General features: G+C 45.4%; 1 protein-coding gene across 1 annotated transcript; it reads right to left on the reverse strand.

Moving 5' to 3' along the window:
* Window positions 1-3,465: 3,465 nt before the first annotated feature.
* On the reverse strand, window positions 3,466-4,663 carry LOC123049564 (uncharacterized). Its single transcript, XM_044472465.1, has 2 exons — window positions 4,419-4,663; window positions 3,466-4,250 (listed from the first exon to the last, which is right to left on the reverse strand). The coding sequence occupies exons 1-2, from the start codon at window positions 4,448-4,450 to the stop codon at window positions 3,599-3,601; spliced, it is 684 nt and encodes a 227-aa protein (XP_044328400.1). The 5' UTR covers window positions 4,451-4,663; the 3' UTR covers window positions 3,466-3,598.
* Between the last annotated feature and the right edge of the window lie 8,126 nt (window positions 4,664-12,789).

Genomic DNA, 12,789 nt, shown 5'->3' on the forward strand with positions numbered 1-12,789 from the left:
ACTCTGTTCTTATGAACTTAATACTCTAGATGCAGGCAGGAGTCGATTGATGTGTGGAGTAATAGTAGTAGATGCAAAATCGTTTCGATCTACTTGTTGTGGACGTGATGCCTATATACATGATCATGCCTAGATATTCTCATAACTATGCACTTTTCTATCAATTGCTCGACAGTAATTTGTTCACCCACCGTAATACTTATGCTATCTTGAGAGAAGCCACTAGTGAAACCTATGGCCCCCGGGTCTATCTTTATCATATAAGTTTCCAATCTACTTTTATTTGCAATCTTTAATTTCCAATCTATATCATAAAGTATCAAAAATATTTATCTTATCTTATTATCTCTATCAGATCTCACTTTTGCAAGTTTCTGTGAAGGGATTGACAACCCCTTTATCGCGTTGGTTGCGAGGCTCTTGTTTGTTTGTGTAGGTACGAGGGACTTTTGAGGAGCCTCTTACTGGATTGATACCTTGGTTCTCAACAACTGAGGGAAGTACTTACGCTACTTTGCTGCATACCCTTTCCTCTTCAAGGGAAAACCAACGCAGTGCTCAAGAGGTAGCAGTCAGGGTGCCACATAGCTTGGTATCAGGGCATGTCTGGCTGTAGGACACCCTAGTCAGCGCGAGCGGTAGAAACCGGTAGTATAGAGTCTGTTTTGTTTGTTGCATTAGATGCTGCATTTGTTTGTTGCATAGCATGCAGATAGCTTTATTATTTTGTTGCTAACGATTTATCTTGTGAGTGTAGCTAGCATCGGTTTGGATCCACTACAACTCAGCCCTTCCATCCCTCCAGTTTCCTCTGAGCCTGTTCTTCGGTGTTTGGTGTCATCTCTATCCCAGCGGAATGATGCCAAGTGTTCCCGACACTGTTTGCAGAAATGGTGCTCAGGTATCGCGCCGATGTCCTGCTTTCAGCCCCATCTATCATTTCGGTGGTAGACATGCTTCTGTCCCGGATCGTGCCTTTTATCTTGTCGTGTTGGCAACCCTTAATGATCTTAGTCATCAAGAAAGGGCAATGTCAGCAGACTCAGTTTTCCCCGCTATCCTATTCCTTGGACGAGTACGGACCCCTTTCGCCCGCTTGATAATAATGTGGTCGCGACATTCGTGTCCCGCTACATGGTTACCAAGTACGTCCTCGCCTCCCAGTTAGTCAAGGATGTTACCTTGCTAAGATAGCACTTCGCGGTGCAGCGATGTTTACACCAACTATTCCACACATTGATTCGTCCTCGTGCACACCGTCATACCATGCTAGATCATGGTACCGGAGATCCCGTGAGAATTGTGTGCTTAAGTAGGCAAACATATTGTGTGACTAGCAGTAATATGTGACTTTGTTTGTGTGTGAGTTGATTTTTTTGTGTTCTTTGGTTTAGTTGAGTTGTTTCTTTTGCTTCTTTCTTTTGGACCCTCGGTGTTACCTTATTTCCCCTTATGAAAGTTGCTCATCAACCGACACCGGTCTCGAAGAAGCCATAAGGATTTCAAATATTTGGAAGGAGCTCAGCTAAACACATCAAGCCTACATCAGTATGTAATCCTCACAACAGTAATGGTCAAGCCAACAAGAATACAAGTCAGGTACAAGAGCAACGATATATTTTCAGTCAAAGATATGGCTCATATACAAAGTTTTGGCTCAGCAATGAATGATTCTTGAAATATGTTATACTCTGAAAGAAAGGTAGAATGTGCTATGATCAAGGAAGACAGTCAAACAATTTTTTCTCATGCAAGTAACCAGCCACAAAATATTATGGGTGTGTATATGGCTTTCAGTCTGCATATCACAGTACGAAGCTTTGGATATGAGAAACTCAGTCTTCCTCCACAAGCTATCGGAAGAAGCTTATGATGCAAGGCTCCTCATTTTCCCCAGTATATGTGTGAAATTCTGTCAAATTAAATGAAATCAAGAAAAAACAGAAAAATCAGGGGCTGTATATATAGACTCTTTGCCATCTGCTAGCGGACGGCAAAGAGCTTTGCCATCAGCTAACGGACGGCAAACATGCCACGTGTCAGCCACCTGTGCAACCTGGGGCAGTGGGCTGGCTATTTAGTAGCATTGCCGTCAGCCAACTGACGGCAAAGAAGGTTGCATCTTTGCCGTCTGCCAGTTGACGGCAAAGCTACCAAATAGGCCAGCCCCCAGGTGCTGCCACGTGGCACGCTATGCCGTCCGCTGACAGACGGCAAACAATCAATGTTCTTTGCCATCGGCTGGTAGACGACAAATATGCAAAGGTCTTTGTCATCTGCCTGCAGATGGCAAAGCACGTCGTTAACCCCTTAACTGACCTAAGCTGGCACGTGTGCCGTCCAGCCTATTTGCCGTCTGTCAGCGGACGGCAAAGGTCTTTGCATCTTTGCCGTCCGCCAGCAGACGGCAAAGAAGCCTTTGCCGTAGCCTGTTCAGCCGGACATGTTGCCGTCTGCTGGCGGACGTCAAAGGTCTTTGCCGTCCGCTACGTGTGCCTTTGCCGTCAGCCGTGGCGGACGGAAAAGTTCCTGATTCCTATAGTGATATGTATAATATGAATGGTAGAAATATATTTTAAATTTGAATAAATAAAAACAACAAGATAACAAGTAATATTAACAAATCTAGCATCTACTCGTATTGGAGAGTTTCATCGGACCAAAACTTGGCATAAGCTTGTGCATACGTTGAGAAGTTGCTCGTCAAAGCTCTGCGGAATACCACACTCGTCAAAGCTATGCCAAGTTTCAACAAACAACAACTCAACAAACGGACGTGCCACGTGTTGAGCCCCTACTCGTTGATGGGTTGCCGAGTTTGGTCGGACGAGGACGAGGACTCGACAAAGGTCTGGCCACATGAATGCCCATTAAACGGTCATTCCATCTAACATGATGGTTTGCCGTGTTCTCATTTGCCAAAACTTGGCAATTACTTCCTTCATTCCAAAATATAAGTTTTTTTAGACATTTCAAATGGTATACAACATACGGATGTATGTAGACATATTTTAGAGTGTAGATTCATTCATTTTGCTCCGTATGTAGTCACGTATTGAAATTTCTACAAAGATTTATATTTTGAAACGGAGGGAGTACTATTTAAGTGTTTGTCGAGTGCCTGATAATAACTCGGCGGAGTAAATGATTGTCGATGTGTGTCCAGCCGAGTCCTGTTTGCCAAGAACAGAACTTAGCAAACGAAATGCCGGGTTTTTTCTGTGCTTTGCCGAGTACACTGGAAACTCGATAATTGTGGCCATTGCATTAGTGCCTCCTAAAAAATTCCCCGGAAGCCTAAACTACCCAAAACAAGCAAAATCTATCTATATGAGAAATAGAGGCTTTACTGATGTAGTACATGGCTTGTACCAACCACACTCTCTTCTTTTGAAATTTTGGGCAAATGTTTTGTTGTGCCATCATTGTATAGAGCATGGTAGCACCAAATATATTCTCAGACTGTAGTACAAGTACATCATAACATCACTACACAATGACTTCACGATTATTCGTTAGCGAACCCATGAGAGAAAAATACGATTCACACCTTATGCATATATAGTACTAAGTCAACCAAGATACAATGAATGATCTTTCACAGATATACAATCGCCAAAGCTAAGGAGATAACAAGCAACATGTAAAACACATGTCTCATGCCGCACACTCTCAATGTCGTGATGAGTATGGAGAAAAGGTTTCTGTCTTCAGGTATATTGGTTTCGGAGACACTTGCAGAACACGTTAATAACTCTTGATTATGTTTTTGCATGGTTCGCTCCAGTCTTTTCTTTCTCCATAGACCCTTCAAGAATTCGTCACCGTACAGGTGACTCCTAGTTGTAAATGACAAGTAACGTTTCTTGTCCCTGACCAAATAAAACAAACCAGCTTCAAGTCGACGCTCGCTGTATTTTCTAAGCGCATTGTTTATTGTGCAGGATGCTTTTCCAATTGGTCCGTATTTTTCCCTATAAATCGGCCATGTATGGATCATGTGGTCGTCAATGAACGTGACAAGCCTCCATCTGCCCTCACGAAGCTGTATTTCGTGGTACAGTGCCGTTGACTTAAGTACAACTGTAGGTTTAGCCAACGCCCTCATGCCATACTCGTCACGAATACATAGCCTGAACATCTTCTTTGGTCTGCTAACCTTGTGATCTTTTCCAAAAACTAGAGACCCAACCTTCTGCTTGAAAACAAATAAGAACATCTTCGTCGAATTCTTCGGTTGGCATTTGGTCCTGTGTATGACATGAACATTCTAAATTAACATCCAATGATCTCTCAAAGAAGACCCCTACGAGCCAGTAGTAAATAGGCAAGAAAAAGGCGTACTGGAATATACATGCATGAACAGCTCAATTTTTTATTTATAAAAGCACAAATAAACAACCCTCGTTTTTATGTACCTGCAGCTGCCATCTAAGGCAGTAGTCTTCATCTGAGAACCCGCCGGGCGAATCGATGGAGGACTATTTTTTTCTCGCGGGAGAACGGAGGACTAATTAAGAAGCCCTTTTGTTATAATAACACGTTTTGTTCTTGCCTCTCTAATATTTAAGGAAGGGCACATACGCCCGAATCAGACTATTGACCCCCTACTTTCAATCAGACGAGTCGGATTAGAAGCACATCAATGATCTGGTACGGAAGCCTGCGCGTGATAGGTTAGTTCTCTTTTTGTACCGAAGCCTGCGCGTGATAGGAGAATCATAGGACGTGTACGAACAGGAAAACTGAAACTATAGAAAACCAACGTACACACGCACGCCCGTGGGGCCGTGGCGCATCCAACACAAGAGACCAGAACAGCACACGCGTACACGCAGAGCCATGGCCGTTCCGTTCGTGCTGCTGCGGCTGTTCGTCAGCGGCGCAGCGACTGGGAGCTCACGCGAGGTTGCGTGGGGCTGTGACGACCGATGAACTCTAGAGGGATCGATCGCACAGGGGGAGAAGGGTAATCGGGTTAGGTGAGGAGAGCAGAGAGAGATAGACGAAGACAAGGGGAGAAGGGAAACCAGAGTTATCTTATTCCATATCGATCCAGGGATTACAGACTGGTTTATGTAGCTCACACACACAGGCCACAGGCGGCCCAATAAACCCCAGAGGCCTCGGCCCAAATTACCTACACCTAGGTTGCTCTCCTCATCTCTCATGTGTCCACCGATACACTTGTATCAGGTGTGACAGTTGCCCCTCCATGAGCTGCAGCGTCGTCGGTCCAGCATGGTGCCGTCGGGTAGCGATGGCCCAACACATTGTAATCTTCCCAGGTTGCAGACTCCGTAGAGAGCGAGGACCACTGAACGCGTACCTGGACCACGGGGTTGTTTCCTTTCTTGACCATGCGGCGATCCAAGATGGCGACAGGTTGGAGTGGACCCGCGGTGAGGTCCGGTGTGCGGGCAGCTCCGAGAAAACCGGCGAGTAATCTGGTGTGAAGGGCTTCAGCTGTGACACGTGGAAAACAGGATGGATACGACTGCCCTCTGGCAGCTGGAGCTTGTAAGCCATGGTGCCAATGCGTTGCAGAACTGTGAAGGGACCGAAGAACTTGTACGCGAGCTTGGGGGCAAGGGCGATTGGCCACCATTGACTGCACATAGGGTTGTAGCTTGAGGAGAACTTGATCTCCCTCGCTGAAGGAGCGCTCGATCCGGTTCTTGTCTGCTTTCTGCTTGAACCTGTTCTGGGCGCGTGCTAGCTGCGCGTGAAGTACCTCGGTGTGCTAAGTCCAGTCCAGCTCCTCACCAGCCTCTGTTGGTAAGTTGGCTGCGAACGTTGGCAGGCCCCCAAGGTTGGGCTCCTTCCCGTACAATGCTTGGAAAGGGGAAGTGTTTAGTGAGGAGTGATAAGTAGTGTTGTACCAGAATTCCACTGTCGGCAGCCACTTGCGCCATTTGGAGGGTGTGTCATGGACGGCGCAGCGCAAGTACATCTCGAGACACTGGTTCACGCGCTCGGTCTGGCCGTCGGTCTGCGGATGGTACGCCGTGGAGTAGCTCAACTTGGTGCCAGCAGCGGCAAGGATGGCACGCCACATGTTGCTGGTGAAGATGCTATCTCGGTCGGAGACGATGGAATGGGGAACTCCGTGCAGCTTGATGATGTTGTCCCAAAAAGCACGGGCCACCATTGCCGCCGTGAAGGGATGACGAAGAGGCACGAAGTGTGCGTACTTGGTGAAGCGGTCGATGACGACCATGATGACTTCGGACGCCGGCAAGCCCCCGATGAAATCCATGGCGAGGTCCTGCCAAGGCTCCGTGGGCACGGGAAGTGGTTGCAGGAGACCCGGTGTCTTGATGTGTTCATGCTTGGCGTGTTGGAAGATGGCGCACTGGTGCATGAACTGCTCGACCGCCTGTTTGAGGCCACGCCAGGCAAAGTGTTTCTTGAGGCGCTGGTAGGTGGCTGTCACACCGGAGTGGCCCCCACTACGCTTGCCTGGAAGGCGTGGATCAGCTTGGTTTGGAGGGCATAGTTGGCGCCGATCCAAAGCTTGTCATGGAGGCGGATGACACCCTGCCGGAGCTCGTAGCCTTGATCGTCAGGGCTGGAGATGGCCAAGCGTTGTAGAAGATCTTGTGCATCGGCATCCGTCTCGTAAGAGTTGGCCACCTCTTGTAGCCACTGAGGTTGGCATGTGGACAGGGCATTGCCGGCGAAGTGGTGGCCGACGCGCGAGAGGGCATCGACAGCGCTGTTCTCGACGCCGTGATAACCCACAAGTATAGGGGATCAATTGTAGCCTCTTTCGATAAGTAAGAGTGTCGAACCCAATGAGGAGCTAAAGGTAGAACAAATATTCCCTCAAGTTCTATCGACCACTGATACAACTCTACGCACGCTTAACGTTCGCTTTACCTAAAACAAGTCTGAAACTAGAAGTACTTTGTAGGTGTGATATGATAGGTTTGCAAGAATATAAAGAGTACGTAAATAAAAACTAGGGGCTGTTTAGGTAAAGAAGCAATCAAGTTAGTATAGCGAGTGTGGAAAAGTGGTGGTAGGAGTTGCGAAATTGTCCCTAAGCAATTGACTACTTTACTAGACCGATAGCAAGTTTTATGTGGGAGAGGCCACTGCTAGCATGTCATCCGCAACTACTAACGTTCAATAAGGTAAAACCCAACCATAGCATTAAGATATATTGGTCCCCCTTCAATCCCGTATGCATCAATTTCTATGCTAGGTTGAAGCTTCTGTCACTCTTGCCCTCCAATACATAGTCCTATCAACATACAACTAACCCTATGGTGTGATCCACGCGCGCGCTCATATGATGGGAACCAAAGGGACAGCAACATAACCACAAGCAAATTAAACCAATCATAGCAATTCACCAATTACCGATAAGACAACGAAAATCTACTCAGACATCATGGGATGGCAACACATCATTGGATAATAATATGAAGCATAAAGCACCATGCTCAAGTAGAGGGTACAACGGGTTGCGGGAGAGTGGACCGCTGAATATAGATGGGGGAAGGTGATGGAGATGTTGGTGAAGATAACGGAGGTGTTGGTGTAGATCGCGGTGACGATGATGGCCTCGGCGGCGTTCCGGCGCCACCGGAAGCGAGGGGGAGAGAGCCCCCCTTCTTCTTCTTCTTCTTCCTTGACCTTCTCCCTAGATGGGAGAAGGGTTTCCCCTCTGGTCCATGGCCTCCATGGCATGGGAGGGGCGAGAGCCCCTCCGAGATTGGATCTGTCTCTCTGTTTCTGCGTTCTCTGATTCTGCCCCTTCACCGTTTCTTTTATATCCGGAGATCCGTAACTCCGATTGGGGTGAATCTTTCGCCCAGATTTACTTGGCTTAGACGCTTTATTCTCCTTGAATATTTACTTGGGGTGCCTTGGGCATCCCCAAGCTTGAGCTCTTGCCTCTCCTCCTTTTCCTCATATCGAGACCTCCTCGATCTTCGAACACTTCATCCACACAAAACTTCAACAAAAAACTCGGTAAGATCCGTTAGTATAATAAAACAAATCACTACTCTAAGTACTGTTTAAAACCAAATATTTTGTTTTTGCATTGTAGTACTGTAATATAACTTTTTCATGGCTTAATCCACTGATAGAAATCGATAGTTTCATCAAAACAAGCAAACAATGCATCAAAAACAGAATCTGTCTTAAACAGGACAGTCTGTAGTAATTTGAACATGCACCATACTTCTGGGACTCCAAAAATACTGCCAAAATTAGGAAAAATAAACAATTTGTATAGAAATACAGTGCAAAAAGTTTCAGAACCGTTCGACGTTCCAGTAAAAAAATAAAAAATCACGCACTACAGCCAAAGTTTCTGTCCTGCACCGCACAAACCAACAAGCATTGTAAACATCCTAAAGGAAAACCTTGGCACATTATTTTTATTTTTAAACTATATAAAATCACATAACAGAAATAAATGACTCTAAAACTTCCGGGTTGTCTCCCTGGCAGCGCTTTCTTTAAAGCCATTAAGCTAGGCATATAGTGCTCAAGTAATGGATCCACCCGGATCCGAAGGTATATCAAAGCCAATTTTAATTAAAAATGATTTTTAATTTAGTAGTGAGCACAAAGTAACATATATCAAGCAATGATGAAGTCCAACTCTCTTCCTATGCATCGGCATGTCATAAAAGAACAATTCATGCACACAAAGTAAAGGCCAATGCATAGTATAAACAGTTTCTTACAATTTTATCATATTGGAAACATAGAGAGGTGGAGATATAGTTCCTCTCTCATAATAATTGCAAGTAGGAGCAGCAAGCACATGCATATTATATCTATCAAGATCATCATGTGTAGTAGTAAAATGCAACCCATCAATATAATCCTTAATAAGGGCAAACTTCTCCGATATAGTGTAGTCGGGAGAATTCAAAAAGATAATAGGACTATCATGCGTGGGTGAAATAGCAACAATTTCATGTTTAACATAAGGAACTATAGCAAGTTCATCTCCATAAGCATAATTCATATTGGCATCTTGGCCACAAGCGTAGCAAGCATCATCAAAAAGGGATATTTCAAAAGAATCAACGGGATCATAGCGATTATCATAGCAATCATCCTTCGGTAAGCACGAAGGGAAATTAAACAATGTATGAGCTGAATAGTTACTCTCATTAGAAGGTGGGCATGGGTGATCAATCCGCTCTTCCTCCTTTTGTTCTTCGCTCGCCTCCGCATCTTTTTCATCTAATGAGCTCACAGTTTCAGTAATTTCTTCTTCCATAGTTTCCTACAAAATATTAGTCTCTTCTTGGACAGCGGAGACTTTCTCAATAAATGCATCAATATCGGAATTTTATTCACAATTCTCATAACAATATTTAAGTATAGCAAAATTTTCAGGTCTGTAAACAACATCATAAAGGTTTTCACACTCTTTAAACAAAGATTCAATTTCATAAGCACCCATAAAAGCAACGAATTCTTCTATTTGTTCCACATCATAGTAATCATATATACCATTAGCATAAGAAGCCAAGGTTTTATCATCATTAAATTTGCATGAAAAGGGAAGGTGTGGAGCCTTCATCCTAGAGCAACAAGTATAATCATATCTCAAGCATAGTTCCCGAGCATACCAATGCAACATATGAATTTGATACCGTAATAATTTCCCTTTTTGAGTCAAGCGATAATCCCTAAAGTATTCAGGTTGATCCAACGTGTCTCGTATTATATAGTTGAATGGGGTTTTCTCAGGATTATCAAAGTAGTACATAATATTTTTCACATAATGAGCATCGAGGGTTTTAGGAGGTACCCCATCTCCATGAGCAGCAAGTACACCTAATTTTTTTGGTATTTCGTGTTCCATATCCATAAATAAAGATAGAGAACAACTTAGAACAGCAAATAAAATCTACTTAGTGATAAAGCAAACAAGCACACACGAGAATATTCACCCCACGCTATAACTCCCCGGCAACGGCCCCAGAAAAAGGTCTTGATAACCCACAAGTATAGGGGATCAATTGTAGCCTCTTTCGATAAGTAAGAGTGTCGAACCCAACGAGGAGCTAAAGGTAGAACAAATATTCCCTCAAGTTCTATCGACCACCGATACAACTCTACGCACGCTTAACGTTCGCTTTACCTAAAACAAGTATGAAACTAGAAGTACTTTGTAGGTGTGATAGGATAGGTTTGCAAGAATATAAAGAGCATGTAAATAAAAACTAGGGGTTTTTTAGGTAATAAGAAATAAAGTTAGTATAGCGAGTGTGGAAAAGTGGTGGTAGGAGTTGCGAAATTGTCCCTAACCAATTGACTACTTTACTAGACCGATAGCAAGTTTTATGTGGGAGAGGCCACTGCTAGCATTTCATCCCTGACTTGGAATTCTATGCACTTATGATTGGAACTATTAGCAAGCATCCGCAACTACTAACGTTCATTAAGGTAAAACCCAACCATAGCATTTAGATATATTGGTCCCCCCTTCAATCCCGTATGCATCAATTTCTATGCTAGGTTGAAGCTTCTGTCACTCTTGCCCTCCAATACATAGTCCTATCAACATACAACTAACCCTATGGTGTGATCCACGTGCGCGCTCATATGATGGGCACCAAAGGACAGCAACATAACCACAAGAAAATTAAACCAATCATAGCAATTCACCAATTACCGATAGGACAACGAAAATCTACTCAGACATCATGGGATGGCAATACATCATTGGATAATAATATGAAGCAGAAAGCACCATGTTCAAGTAGAGGGTACATCGGGTTGCGGGAGAGTGGACCGCTAAATATAGATGGGGGAAGGTGATGGAGATGTTGGCGAAGATGACGGAGGTGTTGGTGTAGATCGCGGTGACGATGATGGCCCTGGCGGCGTTCCGGCGCCACCGGAAGCAAGGGGGAGAGAGCCCCCCTTCTTCTTCTTCTTCTTCTTCTTCTTCTTCTTCCTTGACCTTCTCCCTAGATGGGAGAAGGGTTTCCCCTCTGGCCATGGCCTCCATGGCATGAGAGGGGCGAGAGCCCCTCCGAGATTGGATCTGTCTATCTGTCTCTCTCTGTTTTTGCGTTCCAAATTCTGGCGTTTCACCGTTTCTTATATTCCCGGAGATCCGTAACTCCGATTGGATTGAAACCTTCAACATGATTTTTTTCCGGATATTAGCTTTCTTGCCGCGAAAGAAGGGCAACAACCGCCTTACGGGTTGTCCACGAGGGTCAGGGGCGCGCCCACCCCCCTGGGGCGTGCCCCTTGCCTTGTGGGCCCCTCGAGCATCGTCTCGCGTTGATTCTAGTTCCCAAAATTCATAAATATTCCAAAAATAATCTCCGTCCGTTTTTATCCCGTTTGGACTCCGTTTGATATGGATTTTCTGTGAAACATAAAACATGCAACAAACAGGAACTGGCACTGGGCACTGGATCAATATGTTAGTCCCAAAAATAGTATAAAAAGTTGCCAAAAGTATATGAAAGTTGAATAGTATTGGCATGGAACAATCAAAAATTATAGATACGACGGAGACGTATCATGCCGCGTCGGTACTTGAAGGAGAACTGGAGGCCAACTAACTTGGACATGGCCTTGCGCTGGAGCTCGGTATCCAGCTGCTGCTCACCCAGGGTACACAAGCCTTTATGGTCAGTGACGATGACAAACAGAGCGCGCTGGAGGTAGGAGCGCAATTTGTCGATGGCCATATCATGTCGAGGAACTCCTTCTCATAGATGGAGAAGTGCTGGTTCCGTACCCCCAAGGCCTTGCTAAGATAAGCCACGGGGTGGCCATCCTGTACCAGCACCGCTCCGACACCGGTGTCGCACGCGTCTGTCTCGATGGAGAAGGGGCGTGTGAAATCCGGCAAGGCGAGGACGGGGGTGTTGACCATTGCTTCCTTGAGAGTATCGAATGCCACTTGAGCCTGCTCAGTCCAATTGAAGCCTTTCTTGGTGAGGAGCTGAGTCAGTGGCTTGGTTCCGCAATGGGGCACGAACTTGCGGTAGTACCCTGTAAGCCCGAGGAAGCCGCACAATTCTGTTGCATTCGCTGGTGTAGGCCAATCACGCATTGTGCTTGTCTTGCTTGGATTAGTAGCCACCCTTGTTTGGAGATCACATGGCCCAGGTACTCGATCTGGGGCTGAGCGAACAAGCACTTTGACAGTTTTGCATATAGTAGATGTTGCTGGAGAATGCCTAGGACTATCCGAAGATGCTCCGCATGTTCCTGTAGAGAGCAGCTGAACACTAGGATGTCATCAAGAAATGAAACGACAAACTTGTGGTTCGGCCCAGAGAGGACTGAGTTCATCACACATTGGAACGTTTGTGGCCCGTTGGTGACGCTGAATGGCATGACTCGAAACTGAAAGCGCCCATGATGCGTTTTAAAGGCTGTTTTCTCCTCATCACCTTCCCTCATGCGTATTTGGTGGTATCCAGCTCTCAGGTCAATCTTGGAAAAGAATGTCGCCCCGCGAGTTCATCCAACAGTTCATTGATGACCGTCAAAAGAAATATGTTTTTAATTGTGACTGTGTTGAGGCGGCGGTAATCGACGCAAAACTGCCATGTGCCATCTTTCTTCTTCACCAAGAGCACGTGAGCCGTGAATGGACTCATGTTGTGAGTGATCAGCCCAGTGCGTAACATTTCTGCTACCTGCCATTCGATTTCATCCTTTTGCAAGGGAGAGTAACGGTAGGGCCGGCAGTTAACTGGAGTGGCTCCTGGTTCAAGGTTGATGGCATGATCATACTATCTGTGAGGAGGAAATGTTGTTGGTTCTTCGAATACA

Source organism: Triticum aestivum, chromosome 2D (genome assembly GCF_018294505.1).
Source record: "Triticum aestivum cultivar Chinese Spring chromosome 2D, IWGSC CS RefSeq v2.1, whole genome shotgun sequence".
In the NCBI taxonomy this organism is placed as follows: Eukaryota; Viridiplantae; Streptophyta; class Magnoliopsida; order Poales; family Poaceae; genus Triticum; species Triticum aestivum.

What these genes read in the sequence shown, in the direction of transcription:
- LOC123049564 (XM_044472465.1), bottom strand. Translation starts at nt 4,450, where the DNA reads ATGAAGACTACTGCCTTAGATGGCAGCTGCAG. An exon ending in GCCTTAGATGGCAGCTGCAG is followed by an intron (nt 4,251 to 4,418) that starts GTACATAAAAAC and finishes TGTCATACACAG; the next exon opens with GACCAAATGCCAACCGAAGA.